General features: G+C 39.3%; 1 protein-coding gene across 1 annotated transcript in view; it reads right to left on the bottom strand.

Annotated features, from left to right (window-relative positions):
• Nucleotides 1-1,107: 1,107 nt before the first annotated feature.
• emc7b (ER membrane protein complex subunit 7b) overlaps nt 1,108-23,496 on the bottom strand; it is a 28,201-nt gene continuing 5,812 nt past the window's right edge. Inside the window, exons 2-5 of the mRNA XM_060916127.1 lie at nt 12,769-12,888; nt 12,540-12,678; nt 6,523-6,603; nt 1,108-1,809 (exon numbers count right to left, since the gene is read on the bottom strand). Of these exons, the coding sequence (XP_060772110.1) occupies nt 1,663-1,809; nt 6,523-6,603; nt 12,540-12,678; nt 12,769-12,888 (487 nt within the window). The 3' untranslated portion in view covers nt 1,108-1,662. The remainder of the gene's footprint in view (nt 1,810-6,522; nt 6,604-12,539; nt 12,679-12,768; nt 12,889-23,496) is intronic.

The following is a 23,496-nucleotide window of genomic DNA, read 5'->3' as shown; positions in this document are numbered from 1 at the left end:
TCCAAAGACATGCAGGTTAGGTTAACTGGTGACTCTAAATTGAGCGTAGGTGTGAATGTGAGTGTGAATGGTTGTCTGTGTCTATGTGTCAGCCCTGTGATGACCTGGCGACTTGTCCAGGGTGTACCCCGCCTTTCGCCCGTAGTCAGCTGGGATAGGCTCCAGCTTGCCTGCGACCCTGTAGAACAGGATAATGCGGCTACAGATAATGAGATGAGATGAATGTTATACAAATATTCTTTAATAACCCTTTGCCTTTAACCGCTTTAGTATCCTCGAAAGACCTTTTAGATCCTCCAAGTGCTAGATTTCCCCTTTAGACAGAGAGAGAGAGAGATCTGGAGGTGACTTTTTTTTTTATTTCCTTTTGGTCAAACTACCTGTCTCTCTTCTTGCATAGCTGTTGGATTATTGTCGCATTAATTCATACATTTTAACATACTGGTTTAAAAATCATTTTTCAAAAGACAAAAATTGCAAAATATTTTTTTTTAAACCCACAAACTGTATGTGGGGTGAAAATATTTGCACTTACCTGTACAAATGATGTATTACCTTCTTCCAGGATTCTACCTTCACCCATATTGACTCAAAAGTACTACTTTAAAATGTAAAACATTATTGTACAGGGCCAACTGTGATTCATGAACACATGCTAGACTGTGTCCAGATATTTTTAAAAAAATTTAACTGGTTTTATTTATGGCATAACTTAGAAGTAAATGCTTCGTACCATTTGAGACTCTTAATTCAGCATATTGATAAAGCATATTTCAAGGTTACTTCTCTTACATCGACTTATAAATATGGGATTTAATTTGCGATGTGGAATAAATGTTGTAAATACAATGGATTTGATAGCAAAAATCAAAAAACCATTAAAGCATTTCTTTAGATGTACCAACACAAGATGATAGAGAAACATCCTTCACGTTATGTCCAGTGTCAGATTTCAGATCCAACTAGAATGTCTTGTGAATTTGTATCTAATGGATTCAAATAAAGTCTATTTCTTGTCTTCTGGGAAAACTGGGCCTCATTCAGTGCAGAAAAATCCACTCAAAGGAAAGAAAGAAAAAAAAAAAAACACTCCAAAGGACACATCCGAAATGTGGATTACAATTTATTAGCATTCAGTTTAAATAGGTTTATATTTCTTTGCTAAAATTTTAGGCATTTGTTATCTTTATTCACAGTCCTATACAAACTTGACATCTATTTCAAAGTAAAAGCTCTGTTTCAAGTAGTTGTGGAAACTGGGTTGGGGTTCAAGTGACATTTCAACCAGCCTCAAATCAGAAGAGGACCCGATTTAAAAATCTCGGCTTCAGCAGCAATATAAGCATACGTTACGCTTCTGATGAGCTTGGCCCAACTAACCATGAAGAGAACTACTCGTGCTTTTCTAAATGGTGTTCAGTGGTTACACAGATTAAAATGTCACGTGGTGGGAGAGCATCTGATTTGCTTGTTAAAAAAAAAAAAAAAACAACAAAAAACAAAAATATACAGCCCTGCCAGTTCAAGCTCAAGCTTATTATCCATTACAGTTAGTTTTATTGTGACAAATGAAAAACAGGCCACACAACAATTCTACAAAAAATTATAAAAAAAAAAAAAGAAAGAAAAAGAAAAGAAACGCCTCGGTCTCCATTCGCAGCACTACCTCCTTTTCAGTGCTGCATTCCTGCTGCCTTTGTTGCTTCCCCCTGCCTTGCTGGATCCCTTAGAGAAGAGCTTGGTCATAAACTCAGACACATCTGGCAACTCTGGATTAGGGTTCAACATGTTCATGGACTGCTCCATCTCCTATTAAAACACAAAACGTACATCCATTTTATTCTTCTTCTTGCACCAAAGCAACGTTGTGGAAAGTCAAGAAAATGGAGGGAGCTCCTGATATCTACACTACCATTCAAAAGTTTGGGGTCACTTTGAAATGTCCTTATTTTTGAAAGAAAAGCACTGTTCTTTTCAATGAAGATCACTTTAAACTAATCAGAAATCCACTCTATACATTGCTAATGTGGTAAATGACTATTCTAGCTGCAAATGTCTGGTTTTTGGTGCAATATCTCCATAGGTGTATAGAGGCCCATTTCCAGCAACTCTCACTCCAGTGTTCTAATGGTACAATGTGTTTGCTCATTGCCTCAGAAGGCTAATGGATGATTAGAAAACCCTTGTACAATCATGTTAGCACAGCTGAAAACAGTTGAGCTCTTTAGAGAAGCTATAAAACTGACCTTCCTTTGAGCAGATTGAGTTTCTGGAGCATCACATTTGTGGGGTCGATTAAATGCTCAAAATGGCCAGAAAAACGTCTCGACTATATTTTCTATTCATTTTACAGCTTATGGTGGTAAATAGAAGTGTGACTTTTCTAGCCCAAGAGCATTACCTCAAAATATTTTCAGAATACCCTTAGGAATAACATACTAAAAGTCCTCGGGAATCCACCTTGTGCTCTCTGAGAAATTCAACATGGCGTCCAAAATGGCCGCCGATTGGAGATTTTTCAATATCTCAGGGATAAAACATAATATAAATGCAATTAAAATGTTAAATTATATGTTCTCTCATACAAGCAATGCAAATTCACCATTGTCACACTGTTAAAATTAAAATTAACCAAGATTACAAGGTCATTAATGTGGAAATTACATGGAATTTGATGGTTGACATGATTGACAGATTAGCTTAGTAGGCTACCTACATGCATGAACATAATGTAAGACAACAATGAGACATCAATTTCCTTAATATTTAGTGCATCTTTAAGCTTTGATAAAATATTAAAGGGAAATTAAATTTGAGAACTCTATCTTCTAAAACTACAATGGCAAGCTGTTTCAGTACACTTCAACATTCCGGCGACTTTCATGACAAAAAGGTCTGCCTCAATAAAAGCTCTTGCTTATAAACAATGAGTAGACTTAAACACTTCTCAGTGCCTCAGTTGTAATGCTTGGACCTTTGCTGTACCATCAATGAAGTAGGGAATTTATTCAAGCTTGTTTAAGGGTGGAAAAAAATTAATCTTTGAGTTTCTAGCACCAGTCTTCAATGCCAGTGTGTTCGGACAAAAAATGACTAAACTCAGCATGACCTTTTAAAAATGACTGAACTCAGCATGACCTTTTAACATGCCATTTTTCATTTTACACCACCAATTTACTTTAATTAATATTAATGAAAAGTGCTCCAACCCCTAGTAATTGTGTTTGTTGTTTTGTGAACAGAATAGGATGATTCGGAGTGAACGAGTAACCAATGGATCCACACTATACACAAATATACTATTATAATAATGTGTACATTGTTATTATATAATGTTAATACACAATGTAATTAATACACACATGTTGGAATTTACTCTCCTACCCTACAAAACATATATTCTGACCTTTTAATTGCATTAATATTTTGTTTTGGGCCTGAGATATGGGCAGACCTCCATTTGGCGGCCATTTTGGACGCCATCTTGAATTTCTCAGAGAGCACAAGGGGGATTTCCGGGGACTTTTAGTATGTTATTCCTAAAGGTATTCTGAACATATTCTGAAATTTTCAGCTTGTTACTAATTTGTTCCGGGTATAACCCTATTACTCCTGGGCTATTCATGGAAAACACAAAATTGTCTGGGTGACCCCAAACTTTTGAACGGTAGTGTATAGCAACAAACACTCATTCTCGGTCATCAAATTAATCACCACAAAAACAAAAAACACCCAACACACACAGCTCGTCATATTACTGAGAAACCGGAAAGCACAAAGTCTCCTGTCCTGAAAACTCACCTTTTAAAAAAAAAAAAAAAACCATGTTCAAGAATTTGAACACATCACATTCTTATATATTATTATGCAACACTGAAAAACAATAGAAATCTCTGTTTAAAGCTTTAGACGGCCTTTTGATTTCATAAAATCAGTAAAATTTAGTTCTCTCTGAAATTTGGTCATTGTGATAGATGTCCATTTCTGTAACATCTCACAAAATATCGAGCCGTTCTGTGGCTGGGAAGTTATTTAATTCAGGGGTGATAGCGTTCCGGCGCCGCGCCAGATTTCTGGCGTACCGCGGCGCCGGAAAAAAAAAAAAAAATCTAGTTCACCCATTATCCTGTGTCATTCTGAGATGCGCAGATAGACAGTAAAGGGAATTCGTTCCCTTTACTGTCTATCTGCGCATCTCAGAATGACACAGGATAATGGGCGAACTAGATTTTTTTTTTCCCAGCGCCGCGGTACGCTGGAAATCCGGCGCGGCGCCGGAACGCTATCACCCCTGTTAATTTGAGGGGATTAAAGCAAATGTGCATGAAATCGCTCGCTTTGCGCAGTCAAGCAGACAGAGGAAGTCCGTATTAGTGTGCGTATGCGCAGGTTTACCTTTGAGCGTGCACTGACAGTTCCATCATTCTGTCGCTAAACGAACAGCTGATCACACCGAGGTGCTCGCTGACCGCCGATATTTATTAGTTTGGTCCTGTGTTTCCTTTCCTTCGCATATAACACAACGTCTTTTCTTCTCGCTTTCTGTTACTGTAGTCAGTCTTTCACGTTTCATTCGCACGCTCACGTCCTCCATTTTTCTCTCCTGTTTCAAATTTGTATCCCACAATGCCTTGTGTGAACGGGGAAAGTCCACCACGTGATGCATGACGTAGTATCTTGAAATGGGTCACGGTGAAGCAGGAAAAAAAAAAAAAAAAAAAATAGTGGAGAATTTAGGACCACATGGCTCTAAATTCATTAATTGCTTTATATATATATATATATATATATATATATATATATATATATATATATATATATATTTTTTTAATTGGAAGTCTGTGATTCGAATTCGGTAGCTTTCGGTCCACTAAACAAAAATAATTGGGTGTCGGGGAAAAGTTTATGACTCTTTTTATGACCTACACTTGAAAAATCTGAAAAGTGGTCTTTAATATCTCTCTGGCTGAAAATATCTTGAATTATTCTATCCACATTCACTGGATATGAGCAATCGTGCGCTCTGATTGGCTACTCTCCGACTAGGATCATCATCTTCTGGCTGCTCCCGATTAGGGGTCACCACAGTGGATCTTTCGTCTCCATTGCTCCCTGTCTTCTGCATCTTCTACCACTTTCATGTCCTCTCTCACCACATCCATGTATCTCCTCTTTGGCCTTCCTCGTTTTCGTTTGCCTGGCAGCTCCATCCTCAACATTCTCCTTCCAACATGCTCTGCATCTCTTCTCAGGATGTGCCCATACCATCTCAGTCTCATCTCTCTTAGCTTCATTCCCAAGCTCTCCACATGTGCTGTCCCTCTGATGTGCTCGTTCCTTATCCTGTCCAACCTCCCATCGCAAACCTTAACATCCTCAACCTCCAACTTTGCCTCCTGTCTCTTTGTTAAGGGTACGGTCTCCAACCCATACATCACAGCTGGTCTCACTACTGTCTTATACATCTTACCTTTCACTTTTGCTGGGACTTTCCTATCACAAATGACTCCCGAAATCCAACTCCTACTCTACTACTAGGATATCAGCTCATATACAGTGAGTAGAGCAAAACAAAATGGCAGCTCGCATCAAGTTTCTTCTCCCCCCCACCGAAATATCTCCTGTTCCACACTCCAGCCCAGTTGGTGGCAGTAATGCACCTTTTAGTTGGTTTGCCAACCGCCAAAAAAAAAAAAAAATGGCGGAGCGCGTTACTGAAGCAACCAAGGACGAAATAACAGCTCTACTCAAAACCCACCCCCTTGATGGTCAGAACGTATCTATTAAGAATTACTATAGCAGCATTTTTCACAAATTGCCCGTCATTTCGCCGGTTTGTTTACATTCTAAGCGGAAATGATTGGACATTTTGTATAAAAGTTTTTATTTATCGAAGTTACAAAAAATAAAAGTGCTCCGTTTCTCAAAATCCAGTGAATGTGGCTAGAAAAAAACAAAAAAAAACAGTTATTCCAATAAATTTCGTCGTACATGGCTAATAGCCGACTCGGCGCTACATTACACTCCAGGCATTTAGCAGACGCCGTTATCCAGAGCGATGTACAACATACCCAGAGCAACCTGGGAAGCCTTGCTCAAGGGCACTTCAGCCATTGCTGCTCGTGCAGGGAATCGAACCTGTGACCTTTTGGTCCCAAAGCTGCTTCTCTAACCATTAGGCCATGCCTTCCCTGTGCACCTCATGTATGACTTGATTTCATGGAATAACTTAATTCTCTATCTTTCCCGAACAAAACTTTTAAAAATGCACTGATAGTTACCTGGAAAAACTGAAATCTGTACTTCAACATCACGATTATAAGTTCAAATTTTGTACAAAATCAGATTAAGGATGTTCAAAGACTTGTTCATCAAATGAACAGCCAGGATCGATTAAAGCTTTTTTTTTTTTTTGTAAATCATGACGACTCGTCCAAAACACTCAGTTCAGGCACGTGTGAGAGCCGGGTTATATATCGGGCAAACACGATGTCGGATTCACAAAACCCTTTTCTCATTTACCTTTCTCATTTCAGGGTCATTGGTATTGACCACCTTCGGGAGCAGAACGATGACGAGTAAGGGAAGGACCATCATCATGACCTGTAAGATTTAGAAAACAGGTTTTATTATGGCACAAGGCAGAGAATATAAAGTGATGAAATTAGACATTTTATAAATAGATATGCACAATTCAATAAGAAGAAAAAAAAAATCCTCTTACCCGACAGAGATAATACTGTGGGTTGGAGTTGGATTAAATATGACCTGCTGCGAGATATTTCAGTTATACAGCTAATTTAAAACCTCACTTACTGCTTTTAGGCACATTTACATACCGTATTTATCCTTATAGAAGCGCCCTCCCTATTTGACGCGCCTCCACGATTTTCAGAGCTAGAATAGTATTTACCAACCATTTTCTTCATTTAACAAACTTTAAATCCAACAAACCACAACAGAGACGTTCAATTTCACCGCTGATTTTTTTTTTTTTACCGGAAATCGCGTTAGTAAACATGGACAGTATAAAATACGGACATTCACTCTGCTGCGGATATCAATACGGGTGGAGACGTACCTTTTGTTTGCACCATTCTTGTACACGTTTACGGTGAACATTAAATGTTTTTGCAGCTAAGTGTTTGCCTTTCTGCTCTGCCAGTTCTACAACCTTTAACTTAAAACTAGCGGTGAAGGATCGTTTTGAGGACGACATTTTGTTTTGTGAGCTCATAAACATCGACGATGACGTGAATTGTGACATCACTACAAATAGTTTACTTACCAATGTTATCCTTATAAGCGAGCTGGACATTGTTTAATTGACTTTTTGGACATATAACTGTATTTTCATGTGTTTCAAAATAAATGTTTTAAATTCTGATGATTTTGTCATGTTCGATTTTTGTCATTTAAGGGTCGAAATTGACGCTCCCCCTTCATGTTTTGCATCGCGCCCGGGCGCGTTTATTAGGATAAATACGGTACATCGCATTCAGCAGGTCAGTGCTCGACATTAAGCACTGCCCGATTGCCCGGGGCAAGTGGGATATGTCCCCGACGGCTATTACGAACTAGCACCACAAAAATGAGGCTTTTTGATCTTTTATTTCAGTTCCTAAAAGCATCCCTCAGTACGTATTTGCCATTATGTCTTGACTGTTTTCTTAGTCTCGGTTTCATTTACCACTTTGAAAGTTATTTTATATCCCCCCCGCTGTTGTAGTATGGTATGCATACTGTTTATAGACCCCTTGTGCATGACGTCACGCATCACGTGATAATTACAGCTGGGGTCAGACAGACACCGTCTTTCATGTAGGCAAGGCTTAATCTGTCTTCAATGTGGTTCATTTTTGCTTGTTCAAACAGATAAAAGGCATTACCGTCTCCCTGCTATCAAGAAAAATGTTAACAAATAGAAGCAAATGCTTCAAGAACAACGAGGAAATGAGTGGCTAAAGAATACGAACGAAGGAGCTCCGCCTGAAAACTCCAGAGAAATTCACGATTGTATTTAAAATGTATTTTACAAAAACAAAGTCTGAAGTGAGGATGGAAGAGTTTGTTTAAGAATCTCGTTTTATTTTTTTTTCTGCTCGTATTCGAGTTAGCGCCTTCATGAAAGTGTTTGATTTTCTTACAGGTGAAGCCGCTTCCTTATTCGACACAGAAAACCCAGATTGGTTTCAAACAACTCAGGCATAAAAAACTCAACAAGGAGCGACATGTGCGATAAATCCTGAAAGAACAGAGCAGATTAAGAGCAGAGAGGGCTGGAGCTTTGTTTCTGTTATCAGAGGAACACAGTCCTGTACAAAATATTTATATAATTTTTTTTTGTTATATCATCCATCTCTAGGTTTAATAAATAATAAATAAAAAAATAAAATCCGTGTTGCGTCATGACAGACCGGCTGCATGACAGACCGTCATGACAGGTTGCCAGGTCTGCATAAAACACCCACAATCTACACACTAAACCAGGGGTTTTCAAAGTGTGGGAGAGTCCGCCCCCCCTCGGAGAGCAAATAAACAACAGCGCCCCCCTTACAATTTTTGTTGTTGCTATACTTAATGTTCCATTCGTATTTTTTAAAAATGGTTGTTGTACACATTATTTTTTTCTTTTTCACATTTTAAACGTGTGCTTTTTAAAACATCTTGTTTTACACATTTTAAACATCTCATAGCATCGTTAGCTAGCACCTCTTGGCAGACAACACACTGTGGCAGTGGAGCATCTTCAGATCCAGTCCATGAAAATCCAAACTTTAAATAATCGTGGTCATACTTCCTTCTTTTTTCAGTCCCCCAGGATTCCGCGGGCCTTTTTTGTGATTGTTGCGGGCTAAAATGTCTGATGTTGCGGGGGGTTTCCAAAAAATTGCAATGAAAGTTGCGGTGTTTTTTAGGTTTTTGTTGCGATTACATTGCGGGAGGAAGTGAAAGTTGCGAGAAATTGTTGCGATTTTCTCTTTTTGTGATTAAAATTGAGTGATATGTTAAATATTAAGTTATTACCGAAAAACTATTGATTAAAAAAACAGACACTGAGAAATGGTCCTATAAACAACTTTACCAATATAAAAGACTACCAGGACTACAAAAATGCAGAAAAATAGGCTTTACTTATCCAAATGCACCTGTTGGTTCAAAAGTTAAAGTGCAGAGAACCTCACAGCACAACATGAAGTTACCTTAAAATATAATATAAATGCCTCAGCTTTCATGTAAGAAAAAAAACTATTAATACTAGTACTGTGTGCAGGCAGTCTCTCCTGAAGACTAAATTAAACAATAATTATAAACTAATAAAATAAATGGCTCAGGCTTCATAGAAGAAAAAAAACAAACAATTTGAACAGAATCTCACAGTATGATGCTGAAGCTGCCTAAACAATGGAAAATAAAATACCATTTTGGAAAAAAATGTTGGCATCCATTAATTTCTTGTATTAAGTAAAAAAAATAATGTAAAGTGCGCACAGTCCTTCACTGTAAACACAACACACTTTCAGTAACAGAATTTAAGCCTATATAAACACTGACTCGCACATCATGCAATGTTGCCAGATACTGCTGACGTTTTCCAGCCCAAAATATGTTCAAAACCCGCCAAAATGCACTTGAAATCGCCCAATCTGGCAACACTGCGCACATGCTGCTTCTCTTGAACGTATAAATGGAAGTAAGGCGGAAGGTAGTTTGTCGATGTCACCTCAAGACGACGCCAACGATTGGTCAAATTTACGGGAAAGTTGCAGTGATTGGATATAATTGCAGCACCGCCCTGAATTCGCAGGGATTGGTTGAATTTGCGTTGAAGTTGCAAATCGCAACATCCTGGAGGCTCTGTTTTTTTTTTGCTTGACCCAGACTGTCTCCTCACTCACTGTAGCTTTAGGTACTAAAAATCAATCCATTTTGTCTCTTGCAAAGGCTAGCTGAAGTTCGCTAAATGTCCGCAATAGTAACTTATTCTGGTTTATTTTTCCTCACGTTGCGCCCCCCCCCGAAGAACTCTGACGCCCCACACTTTGAAAAGCCCTGCACTAAACAATAATTTTAAACTCAAACATTATCCTGTCTGTCATGACGCAGCGCGGTTTTTTAAAATTTTTTTTTTTTTTAAACCTAGAGGTGGATGATTTTTAAAAAAAAAATAAATAAAAAATAAAGATATATAAATATTCTCAAACACCGTACTGTTCAAAAGTCTTGGCACCCTATCGTTTTCTTCACACAAATTTTGTTATAGATTTCTATTTTATGATTTCTACATTACTGAGTAATGAACCTACAGTCTGAGAGAGTTCTACACAAACACACTGAACTTTACAACAGCTGCATGCAAAATGGAAATAAATCGACGAAGGCAGGAAAAACTATTTTGGTTAAAACTGATTGTCCGTTACAAGTAAAAAGTAACCAATAACTAAACTTAATAATAACCTTAATCAATAACCAAAATTCAACTCAATGTGTGATCTTCATTTTTATGTTGCAATTCACAACTATTCTATGGTTTTCCTTTAAAAATTTCTCTCACACACACATACATATACACACACACACACACACACACATATATATATATATATATATATATATATATATATATATATATATATATATATATATATATAAAATGTGTGTGTGTGTGTGTGTGTGTGTGTATGTATACGTGTGTGTGTATATATATATATATATATATATATATATATATATATATATATATATATATATATATATATACACACACACACACATACACACACATACACACATTTTATTTATATATATATATATATATATATATATATATATATATATATATATATATATATATATATGGGTCTGTCTCAGAAACTGGGTACTGTGGGGGAACCCCACTAAATATACTCAGTCAATAAACTGTACGGTTTTGAATGGTGATGTTGGTTTTAATTTGAAATAAAATGATGAAAGAAATAATACAGATAAAACTAAATCTTTGATGTGAATACTCTATTCAGAATTTGGCAAAAATTCTGCAAATTTGTGGAAAAATGGCAGCTTGATCTGGGACATGATAAATGGTCGACTACATCACATTCCCTTAAAAAGGTTGTCGTCCACTGAAAAGTCTACAGTTATCACTAATTGTATTTTAAGTTGTAACTTTATCCACCTAAGGATTGGTGCGCTCACAGAATAATCATAACCGTAATAAAACATCATGCAAAATATTTCATCACCGTCGTAACTCCATTTTCCGCAAACCCAAAACCGATACGATCGTGTGTTTTGATCTAAACGGAAAGCCTCAGGGTCAAGGTCACGACCTCACCAAAAGTAGGAACTTAAAATCACTACGCCATATAAAAATTGAGTTATAAATCTGCGATTTTGTTTTTTAAAACGAAAGCTGAAAGTCAGGTATAGAATATGTTTCTTACAGAATATGTTACGATGGTAGCTGGTCTTGTATGAATTTCTGAGCTATAAAATGAGTTGTGGTCTATTTTTTACCGTAGTGTGTTATTTGTGTGCGGGGAAGGACGCGCATTAACAACTTGCATGTGTAGAATGGAATTTTCCACTCCAACAGTTAGAAGTTGATCGTGCTTCCATTTGCGGTCTTTCTGTTACGCGGGTGATCTGTTCGGACGTTATCACTGAAAAGGTGAGTTTTGACAGTTTTATTTTGTTTTAGGTCTTGCAGTATAAGGCAATAGAATGTTTCTTTTTCATCTTACTTTCATATTTCGTAGTGTTTGTGTATTTTTGGCCAATATTTTGCAACCATGGTCAATTTAGATCGAACTTTTGATAGAATCTACGGATAGTCATTTTGCCCCGCCCCTGCCTTGCGCTCCGTCCGGTGCGGTAGCGATGTCCCGTTGCTCACGCGCCGCAGCAGAGACCCGCGCGACCTTCAGCCGGTACAGTCGCTGTTCTTTTACCAGCGCCGTTATTCTCATCTTTCCGGTGTGTTCTTGATTTTTCCACTGTGTCCTATTTCGCCATATCAAATACCCAAAATGTATCATATTATTCATATTTAAGTGAATAATCAATTCAGTCATCATAACTTGGCATTTTTAACCCAAGCGATCAAAAAGAGGAAATTTATTCAATATTTTCACTCATCTGTGAAGGAGGGGCTTTAATTCTTCATGATGTAGTTATTTTATATGTAAATCAATTTTACAAAAGCGTGTGAATTGTAATCAAAAAATGTTCCACAGTGGAGGACAGATAAAGCAAGATGCTATCTTTATTCTTATTAAACATGACAAAAGAAACATTGAGTGTTAGGTGAGTGCAAAAAAAAAAAAAAAAATAGTCAAATTAGAAAATTTATTTTTTGACCTAATGTCCCAAATGAGAGACCAGTTTCTGAGACGGACCCATTATATATATATATATATATATATATATATATATATATATATATATATATATATATATATATATAGTAAGTTTAAAAAGTTAACGTTGAGCCCTGCATGTCCGATATCTACTTTGAAGTTTCAAGACAAAAAGTTTACCATCGGATTCATGAGGAAATCAGTCCACCCCCACGTCTCTCGCTTCATGAAGTACGAATGTGGCCCACTGGCTCTCATCTGGAGAGGGTATGGGTTTCGGACCACCTCTGAGGTCTTGATGTAGCTCACCAAGCGGGCTCTGTGGTGCAAAAACAGTCAGAGTACAGGGTGGAGACAAAACAGTAACGAGATGAGGCTTGGTGAAGTTTAGCGCAACACTCAACGTTACCTCATTTTCCCTTTCGAAGTGATGTCCACTCGGGCTGGCTCGAATTTGTATGATGGAGATACGACTTCAACTACATAGGACCCAGATGGAACATCATGCACAACAAAACTCCCATCAGTCCTGGAGGAGAAAAGCGACATTGCTGTTGCTTCTGCTGCTGATTTCTGGCACAGCTTGTTTTCTTTTTTAAAAACACACGTGGAATCAAACTCAACAGGGTACTGCTGGGTTTCAGTCACATGACTTTTCTTAGCGGTTTTACTGGAAATGAAATAGCTGGTGGTCTAAACGGCTGCCGTAGTGCAAACAACTAGCGATAACTTATCAGCGTACGCTCGTAATCTAGAAGCCACTGCTGGCTTTAGATAGATTCAGAAGATTGCTATGTGCAATGGAATCGACCCCTACAGTCTGGGAAAGAAGGATGTGTCATACGATCTCGAAAACTACCCTTCAGTCGAGTTCCCCGACATCTCGAACTATCTGGTGTTGCAGACGTCCTTCTACTCCGCAAAACAGATGAAAGCGTGGAAGAGTATGGAGGCTTACAACTTTTTTTGTACGTGTCTGGGTAAAGGAACTCGGGATCAAGTCGCTGCCGAATGAATCCTGTATTGTTTTTGCCCGTGTAAGTATGGTGGGTTTTTTTTAAAGCTTTTCATTCACGTCTTTACAATAGAGATGAAAGTGGAGCAAAGAAAAAAAACCCTGAACTTTTGAAAGTCAAACTAAGATATGGGGTGGAGGCAACGTCCCCCGAAAATATTTTAATAAACACGCAAAACCCTGCATTCTAGTGCATTTTAGTACTTATTTTCACTAAAACAAGTTATAACTTTTAAGCCTTTTTCATTCATGTACATTAATGATTAACGTAAAAAATATCCAATTTAATTCCCCTAGTTAACGAGTAATTTTCAGGAGTGCATTTAGAAAACGCGGTGATTTTCCTGCCTACACAGTTCAGTACTTTGGGGAAAAAAAAAAAAAGAGACATTTGAAGGTAAACTCAGCAAAATCCCAAAACAGTCCTGTTAAAAAGTAAAGGTCTGTTAGAGTTTCTAAAGCTTTCAGGTTTCAATGTTGGGGACATTGAGCCTCGTTTATCAATCTTTTAGTAGATTGATAAGGGGGGGGATCACACACTGACTGGCAGCCTGAGTGCATTAGGCCAAAAAAAAAAAGTGTGTTTCAGGTAACATGAAATACTAAAATAAGGTCGGTAGGTAGGAAAAAGTTTTTTTTTTTTTTCATTTTGTTCGAAAAAATTAACACAAGTAAACATCTTACAAAATAGTATTTTGGCACAGAATCCTTTATACCACACATCATAAAATAAAAGTGTTTTAAATCTTTAAACGAATAAAAAAAAAAAAAAAAAATATTGCGAGAGTTCGAGTTATGATCTACGGAAGCGTATTGCTGCCACACTCGAAAAAATTGGTTTAGAATCAAGTAATTACGTGAAAAGATATTGTTAACAAAGTTATCATGTTTTTACAATATATTTATCATGTAATAACATATCACGTAATTTCATGATACGAAATTATCACGTTATTTCATGATATTTTCATGTAATAACGTGAAAACACCTTATCAAGAAATAACGTGAAAATAACGTCCTAGGCTACTTCCATTAAAAGCAAACAGCCTAGCCTAGCCTACTGTAGAACTTGGGTTGAGCAAAAACACCGAGCAAAAACATGGCTGAATCCTGAATGACTCCTATTTGTATAAATAGGGGACTACATAGGCGGCAAAACGTAGTGTTTTTCCCTGCCATGGAAGTGCACTTGTATACTGAACAGGAAGCAATTTGCATTACAGCCTTGAATGAGGATTCAAAATGGCGGCTCGGCTCGGTTTTCCCTTCCTCCTTCAGTATACAAGTGCGCTTCCATGTTTATGCAGGAGGGCTGATAGAAGTGGCGAAACATTTTACTTTTTATCGTTTCTTTCACAACTTGAATGCGTTGAAACAAAAAATTATGACAAACTAACGCCGCTTACACTAAAATATCGAGGGAAATTTGTAATAAAAACTTTACGGTCGGCAATTTCGACGCGGAAATTCTCGATCAGTCGGGTTACCGGAAACACACTTTTTTTTTTTGGCCTTATGTAACAAAAAATAATTACCATTGCTAGTTTTAGGCAGCTTAGAAACCGGCTCTTCCATTATTGCTGTTTCTTCCACGTTTTCTTGATATTGTGTTCTAGAAACGGCACTAAAACTTAGCTTCGAAGCCACAAAATGCAACTTTGATGGAAAAATATATAATAAATTGCTTACCTCTCTTCACGTTGAAAGAAGGAGGAAAGTTTTGCTTGTTTTGACATGGCGAATTATTAACACGAGGAAATACTTGTAATTCGCAACTAAAAAGACTGCAGCTACACTGGCAGCTTGAACATGCTTTCTAGTGTGATTGTGTTGCGCTTGCGCAGGACGGTGTCAGTCCTGCGCGCCTTAGCTCGTGCACCTGAAGGCGCGCCTAACGAGCTCCAGCATGCACGGCGTTAACAAAGAACACCTGTCTTTAATCAATGAACTGCGTTTGGGCTATTTCAGGACTGTGCCCACGCAAGGACGATATGAAGTATTACGCCGCGTCTAGGAACGCGAAAAATCCGAAAAATGAATTTCTCCATTCAGAAAACCGGAGATTTAAGAGTTGTGTCAAATATCCGGATTTCCGGGTAAATCCGAAAGACTTTCATCTATATTACAACGAAGCGCTGCAAGTTGAAGCGTAAACAAACAGTTGGCTTGATTCTCACTTGTGTTGGCGCTTATCTCTCAGGTAAATCATTCCCAAAGATCATCAGAAACCCCTTTAAGACCTGGACCTTAGTTAAACAAGACGGAGAAGTGATCACGGCGCATTGTAACTCTACGGCTGGGGAAGAATTTTGTCGCGACCTTCATGCATATGGATTTTGTGAAGAGTAAACAAAGAAACAGCTGGGGACTTTAGCGCTTCGTGACTTAAAAACAAACAAACAAACATAACACATAGCAAGAAAAGCACTTGGAAAACACTAAGGACAGAGCTGAGAGGGATACAAACCTTTCACCAAGCGATCACTGCAAACTCGAGCATGCTTCGACTCGACTCACTTCGATTGCACTGATGCCCCTTTTCCACCAAAGCAGTTCCAGGGCTGGTTCAGGGCCAGTGCTTAGTTTGGAACCGGGTTTTCTGTTTCCACTGACAAAGAACTGGCTCTGGGGCCAGAAAAACCGGTTCCAGGCTAGCACCAACTCTCTGCTGGGCCAGAGGAAAGAACCGCTTACGTCAGCGGGGGGGCGGAGTTGTTAAGACCAACAACAATAACAAGACTGCGAAAGATCGACATTTTTAAGCGGCGAGAAGCAGCAGCTGTACAAACGCTAAGTCATCCATTATTATTATTATTATTGTTGTTGTTGCTGCTGCTGCTTCTTCCACGTTGTTTTTGCTTCGATATTCGCGCCAAGGTTTATGCAAACGTAGCGACGTAACTGACACATACAGCGACGTAATGACGTATACAACGATGTAATGACGCGTCTTCTCTTAGCACCATGAGCGATGGAAAAGCAAACTGGTTCTCAGCTGGCTCGCAAGTTGAACGAGTTGCGAACCAGCACTGGCCCCGAACCAGCCCTGGAACTGATTTGGTGGAAAAGGGGTAAGTGAGGTTCAAAAGCCACCTTTCTCGACGTCTTTGTGTGAAATCCTGTGTTTGTTCACCCTTTTTTATTAGTTCATGGCGAACCCTGAAGAAACTTTTGTCAGTTTCACGGTTTGATCGATTCGAACAACCTAAAACAACACAAGCGTGAGGCATTTTTCATCCAAGCAATGCACTTTCTCCGTACAAACGCTTTGTCAACTGAGCTTTGGTAGACCACCAGCTAAAGTTTTGAATAACTAACGAGGCGGCTGTGACGTCACGTGAAACCCAGCAATATGGTCAAAGGAAAATCAACAACAATGGGTTCGTGCTGATCAGTTATTACATTAAAAGTTGTGTATTTTACAAGAACAGCATAGCCAGGGGAGGGTTTTGCTGCTTCTTTATAACACAGCAATTTCCCAACAATTACAACTGTTTAACATTTTAATTTGTAACCATTAATACTTCCATTTAAAAGTTGTGGAAAGTCCAAAAGAAGCCAAGCCAAGTTAAGAAGGCTTTATCTATCACACGTACACTCAAACACAGACTCAAAGGAGATACGCAGAGCCATGGCCTCACTTTTCAAACACCTTGAGACCTCAAGAACGGCACAGGAATAGTTTTAAGCGTTAACAATAAATCTAATATAGTAATTTTTACGATTAAAATGATCTAGCGGTCTGAGTGAATGACCTTAACATCTGCGACATCACAGCAGGAAGTCTATCGGTCTCATTGCCATTTCCGTTATACTAAAACACAGAGCTGACTGCAACTCCGATCCTCCGTTTTGAGCTAATTTATCGCCATGCCACGTAGATGTGTTGCTGGCCGGTGCAGCAACATGACAGAAGGTGGATTTACGTTGCATTCATGGCCCAAGAATGTTCAAACTGCAAAGATTTGGACGCATTTTGCGACAAGTTCACGGGCACATTGGGCGCCTACGAAGTGGTCTCTCCTCTGTTCTGGACATTTTACTGAAGACTGGGACGACGCCTCTGAGCTGTTGAGAAGTGTTGGCTATAAGCCTGTATGGAAAGAGGGTGCAGTACCAACAATTAAAGGAAAAGAAAACTACAAGTGTAGGTATCATGCCGCCATCTTGTGTCAGAACTACAATTCCCAGGCAACTTCCGTGTGACCTACGTCACGCGTGGGCGGGATCACCTACGTCAGTCTGCCATGCACGCATAAATCCAAGCGGAAGCTCCACCATCCTTGTCTCTCACGGCTGGCTTCCGATGGATCTGGACGTATAAAGAGGCGCTCTCCACCCAAAAAGACGTCTTCTTTCTTGCAAGATCCATCACTCAGCGCGGTTTTCTTTCTTACCCTTGGCAAAAGGTAAACTCTAGAGTCGCACGATCTTTAAACTCAACCTGAGTTACAACCAGTTTACTTGCATTAGAAGAGACGTCACGACTGCAGCCCAGGCAGTTAAAAGTTAAGAAGCGATTGAATCCTTTTTAACTCAAAGCGCTGTGCATCTTATTCTGATCAGAGACTTTTCCTCACGAACGCTGAGGTTCGGACCAAGAATCCTCTGCTTTCCACGGGAACCACCCAAGTGCTCCGCTGGACCCGAAAGTTTTCTACGCCTCCATCACGAGCGGCTCACGTGCTCCCACGGCGAGGCCGAAACTACACCGGCGAATAGTTCTTCATATCTTGCTAAAGGCAGGATTAAGTAAGATTTTGGCATTTGGGCATAATTAGGATAGTCTTAGGAATTTGCTTTTATTTGAAATAGTGTGAATTTAAACCCAGGTTTATTCATTACACTATTAGACACGCAGCGTGTTTTATTTTGGTTCTATGTTCTCTCAAGTGTTTAATAGATAGGCTGCGCATGCTTCTCTCTCTCTCTCTCTTATTCTGACTAACACTAATTTCTTTATCATACATTTTGACCTTATCAAGGTTTCAGTGAGTTTGGTAATGCTATGAGTGTGGAATCTTTTTGTTACTGAGAACACGTGCTCAACAGGCCTGACCAGGCCTGATACCCTTTAGATAGCTTCCCTTTTGTCTTTAGCCACACGTGCTCAGTAGGCCTCACCAGGCCTAACAAACACACTTTAGCTAGGCCATAGGGCCTTTCACAAACACATACTAGCAACACAAGGCTAATCTAGGCCTCCACCACGTGTAGTTAGCTACACGAGGCTAAACACAGAGCTAATCCTTTGTTCTGTTTAGATAACATTCTTTTGTTTAGCTACCAACAAGCTAGGCCTCCACCACGTGTAGTTAGCTACACGAGGCTAAACACATGGTCAAGTCCTTCACACACACACACACACACACACACACACACACACACACACACACACCTCACTGCTTGTATATATTGATTTATTTTATCTTTTTATCTTTGTATAATAAAGTCATTTATTAAACAAACTGTGTTTATTTGTTAACAACAATATCTGAAGTCCCCAATCTTCTCAAAGAATTCAAAAAGGGTGCATATGTTATGTAATATGGTAAGTGATCGTAATAATTTGGAAATATACCATAATTTAGCTGTTTGGTAATTTATTATTAAGCACCAGGATTAATGGTATGATTCACTAAATGATTCACTAAACGATTCATTGAATGATTCACTAAACGATTCACTTCAAATGAGAGTGATTCTATGGTATGATTCAATTCAAACGAGTCAAATTAAACGATTCAATGGGATTGATTCATTTTAATTATTGACCTTCAAAATTTAATGAGACTGATTTAACGAGCTTGATCACTTAATATCAATAATTAACTGATTGCACCCACACAAGAAAAGGAAAGTAAGTTCAGTTGCACCAGTTCTCCCGGAGTGTGAGCTGAGGGTTGTTGCTAAAACCCGGGACGGAATGGGATGGGATGATTATTATTATTAACATTATCGCTCGGGCAGTGACCTCCCTGAGGTTGTTGCTAAAACTGGTGACATCCCATCCCAGGTTTTAGTAATTGCCTGAGCCGAGCAGTAATGGCGGAGTACTCCGTATGGAGAAAATAGAGAATGAGTGGACCAACCGTCTGATTTCTCTGCTGGATATGCTCACCTCAGCAGCAATATCTCGCCCTTGCGTGGAAGAAGTGAATGAACGGAGAACTGAACGAACAACTGAAAGTCAGATTGTTTCAAAACAATCGGCCACAAGATTGGCCTTCAAGAAGCGAGAACACAGACGGGTAAGCTCCGACTTTCATTTGGATAAAAAACAACACTTCTTGTTTACCTGCATTTAGATTAATACATGTAACTTGTGTGTTTAAGTTAGCGGTATAAGATTATTTAATTTGCTTCAGAATGTGATTGTCTCAGTTCATCTGATTATTTAATTCGCCTTTTACGTTTTATCAGTGAAAATGCATGCATGTACATGTACAGTTGAACTCAAAATTATTAGCCCCCCTTGTGGAATTGAACATAATTCTTGATTTCTCCATGAAAATGACCATTGACAACAAATGTTTTTATTCTTGAAATAAATGCACTATGAAGACATTGTCCAACAAGTTTCATTACGATATCTTATTATCACACTGAGTTTCAACCAAAAACAGCAAAAGTGAGATGTTCAAAATTATTAGCCCCCTGACCATTAGTAGTCAATTGTGTACCCTTTTTGACCCACAACTGACAACAACCTCTTGGAATAGTTTTTCACTAGGTTGGCACAGGTCTCCTGAGGAATTTTGGCCCATTCCTCCATTGCAAACTGTTCCAACTGGCCCAAATTGGATGGTTTTCGTGCATGGACGTTCTTTTTCAGCACTTGCCACAGGTTTTCTATTGGATTGAGATCTGGGCTCTGTGCAGGCCACTGTATGACGTTGGTCTTGGTATCCTTGAAGTATTGCTGGACTATTTTAGATGTATGCTTTGGGTCGTTATCTTGCTGGAAGACCCAACGACGACCTAAGCGCAAAGTGAGAGCAGACTTCTGCATGTTTTCCTTCAGTATTTTTAGGTAATCTTCCTTTTTCATGGTGCCATGCACCCGAACCAGACTGCCTGTACCTGAGGCTGCAAAACAGCCCCACAGCATGATGCTGCCACCACCATGTTTAACTGTGGGAACTGTGTTCACAGGGTTGAAGGCCTCTCCCTTTCTTCGCCATACATAGGCAATGTCCATATGCCCAAACAGCTCCAATTTCGTCTCATCTGACCAAAGCACAGACTTCCAAAACTCATCTTTCTTCTTCAAGTACTCACGGGCAAACTTTAGTCGGGCTTTGATGTGATGATGTTTTAGTAAGGGGGTTCTTCTGGGACGATAGCCCCGAAGCCCATTCCGATGAAGAGCCCTCACAACAGTGTGCCTTGACACACAAACTCCAGAAGAGGCCAGGTCAGCAACAATTTCCTTTGCAGATGTACGGGGCTCTTTACGGACATCTCTGACAATTTTTCTTTCCAGAGTTCTTGAGATCTTACACTTGCGTCCACGACCAGGTTTGTTCTTGACCGAATTTGTCTCCTTGTACTTGGCAATGATGCACCGAACTGCAGTTCTGGAGACTGTAAACCTCTTCGAAATGGCAGTGTAGCCTTGGCCCTTGTCATGAGCCTCCACAATCTTTTGTCAGAGTTCAAGACTTATTTCTTTAGTCTTTGGCATTGTGACAAATAGTAATCCTCCTCATTCATTCAAATGCCCTGTTCCTTGGAGTCCTTTTAAACTGTTGAATGGAGCCAATTGACTACAGGTGTTGCTAGGAAGCCAATTGATTGCACAGGTGTTGTTTAAAAGCTGATTGGTTAATTAACTGTGTTTTAAAAGCAAGAATCCACATGGGGGCTAATATTTTTGACCAACTCATTTTTACCATATTTCATATAAAGACAGCCTAAAACTAATTTCATATTCCAAAATGCACCACAAACATCTGAATAGTACTGGTGATTGTTTGTGTATATCAATTTTTATCAATGCTTTAAACATTTGGAGGATATTTGGGAAAATGTTCCAAAATTTAAGGGGGGCTAATAATTTTGAGTTCAACTGTATGTTGCGCAAGTTATAACACCTATCCAGTTTTAATGAGAGTCAACCCACAATCAATGAAGTCAAATCAGTCTTAGTTGAGCAAGTGGGTAATAGTATTTCTTACTTTCGCCATAAATTATTACCTCCGCCAAGGAGGTTATGTTTTCGGTAGCATTGGTTTGTTTGTCAGCAACATTACGGAAAAAGTAATGAACGGATTGCTCTGAAATTTTTTCCAGAGGTGCGACTGGGCACAAGTAACAATCCATTAAATTTTGGCGGTGATCCGGATCACCGTCTGGATCCCGGAATTTTTTAAAGGATTCTTGGCGGAGGTCTGCGCTCTCCGAGTGCTTTTCTAGTTATTTATATGACTTTGGTCTATAGCTGTCAAAGGCCTCGGCCTTAAAACTGGTTCCCGCTGTGACGTCACGCACTCAGGGCTGGCTGGCTCAGCGGGGCAGCTCGAACGCCAACTTTGCGGTCGATTTTAACTCTCAAAAATATATATATTTTTAATTCCCATTTATGCAGTATACAAGAGTCAAGGATGGAGATACTATCCACTCAGAAATTTATTTTAAAATAAAAGGTTCTGCGTATCTGCTTTAAGTAAAAATTTGACTGTACAACTGTCACTTGTAATCGGAGTAACATTTGACCAGCGGGATCTGTACTTTGACTAAGTAATGAAGTTGGGTACTTTGTCCACCTCTGATGCCAAGAGACTTGCGAACTTGTGCTAAATAACCGTAAACCGTGGGGGAAACCGGATCACCCGGAGGGAACCTACGCAGACACGGGGAGAACATGCAAACTCCACACAGAAAGGTCCCCATCGGCTGCTGGGCTCGAACCCAGAACCTTCTTGCTCGGAGGCGATGGCGCGAACCACTACACCACTGTTCATGAACAGATACACACACAGTTGCTCCTTCACAAGACTCTTGGATTATAAAAGAATAGAATATAATACTAGAAAAACACTTGGAGAGCGCAGACCTCCGCCAAGAATCCTTTAAAAAATTCCGGGATCCAGACGGTGATCCGGATCACCGCCAAAATTTAATGGATTGTTACTTGTGCCCAGTCACACCTCTGAAAAAAGTTTCAGAGCAATCCGTTCATTACTTTTTCCGTAATGTTGCTAACAGACAAACCAACGCTAACGAAAACACAACCTCCTTGGCGGAGGTTAGGGCTGAACGATATATTATCGCATCTATATCTAGATATGAACATTCAAGATATTAATATCGAAAAAGCGACGATATAGATTTCTCCTCCCTGCGCTCGCCCTGCATGTACAGCTCCGGCAGTCACAACAAACATCATTTTTACGATTGCCCTTGAATGCACCGCTAAGGCCAGCCAACCACAAACCTTTTTTCATGCTTGCTGTGGATCGACAGCTGAAGCCAACCAATGACAAACATATGAGGGCGGGAGTGAAGGAGACGGAGACCGACGCGCGTGCACACTACACTTCAACTACTACTAAACACTACTTAAAAAAAAAAAAATCGGATCTGCACGATTCAGCCGTGAAAAAGGCGGCATCCGCCAAAAGGCGCGCCGTTTGCATCCCTGTTTAAACTCATAGGTTAACCGACTTTAACCGGCTAATGAGGCTCGGTGGTCGGTCAAGATTTTTTTTTAGTTTTCGCCATCCCTAGTTCCAATAACTTCGTTTTACTGAGGCATTTTTTGTTTTACAGACGTCCCAGAGTCAAATGAAGTTGTGCCTGAAGCCCTTCCAGCAGAAACGCACACTAAAAACGGTGCCAGATGCAACTCACTGGGTTACAAATATCTCAGATGGAGCAGTGCAATAGAGAGATGACTTGTGAACTGGTGGAACTTAAGTTAAGGGGAAAACATTTTTATATATTAATTATATATTATATATAATGATGCTTATCAAGGAAACCTGATAAGATTGCCAAACTATGCTGAGCCTTGGGTAATTTCTCTCCATCAATTGTTCCGTTTGATTAGCGTGCTTTTACTTTTTTAGGAAAATAAAATAGAATTAGCATAAAATAGTAGTAGAGCGGCAGCTACA

Source organism: Neoarius graeffei, chromosome 3 (assembly GCF_027579695.1).
Source record: "Neoarius graeffei isolate fNeoGra1 chromosome 3, fNeoGra1.pri, whole genome shotgun sequence".
Classification (NCBI taxonomy): Eukaryota; Metazoa; Chordata; class Actinopteri; order Siluriformes; family Ariidae; genus Neoarius; species Neoarius graeffei.
This window is presented reverse-complemented; position numbering and strand designations above follow the sequence as displayed.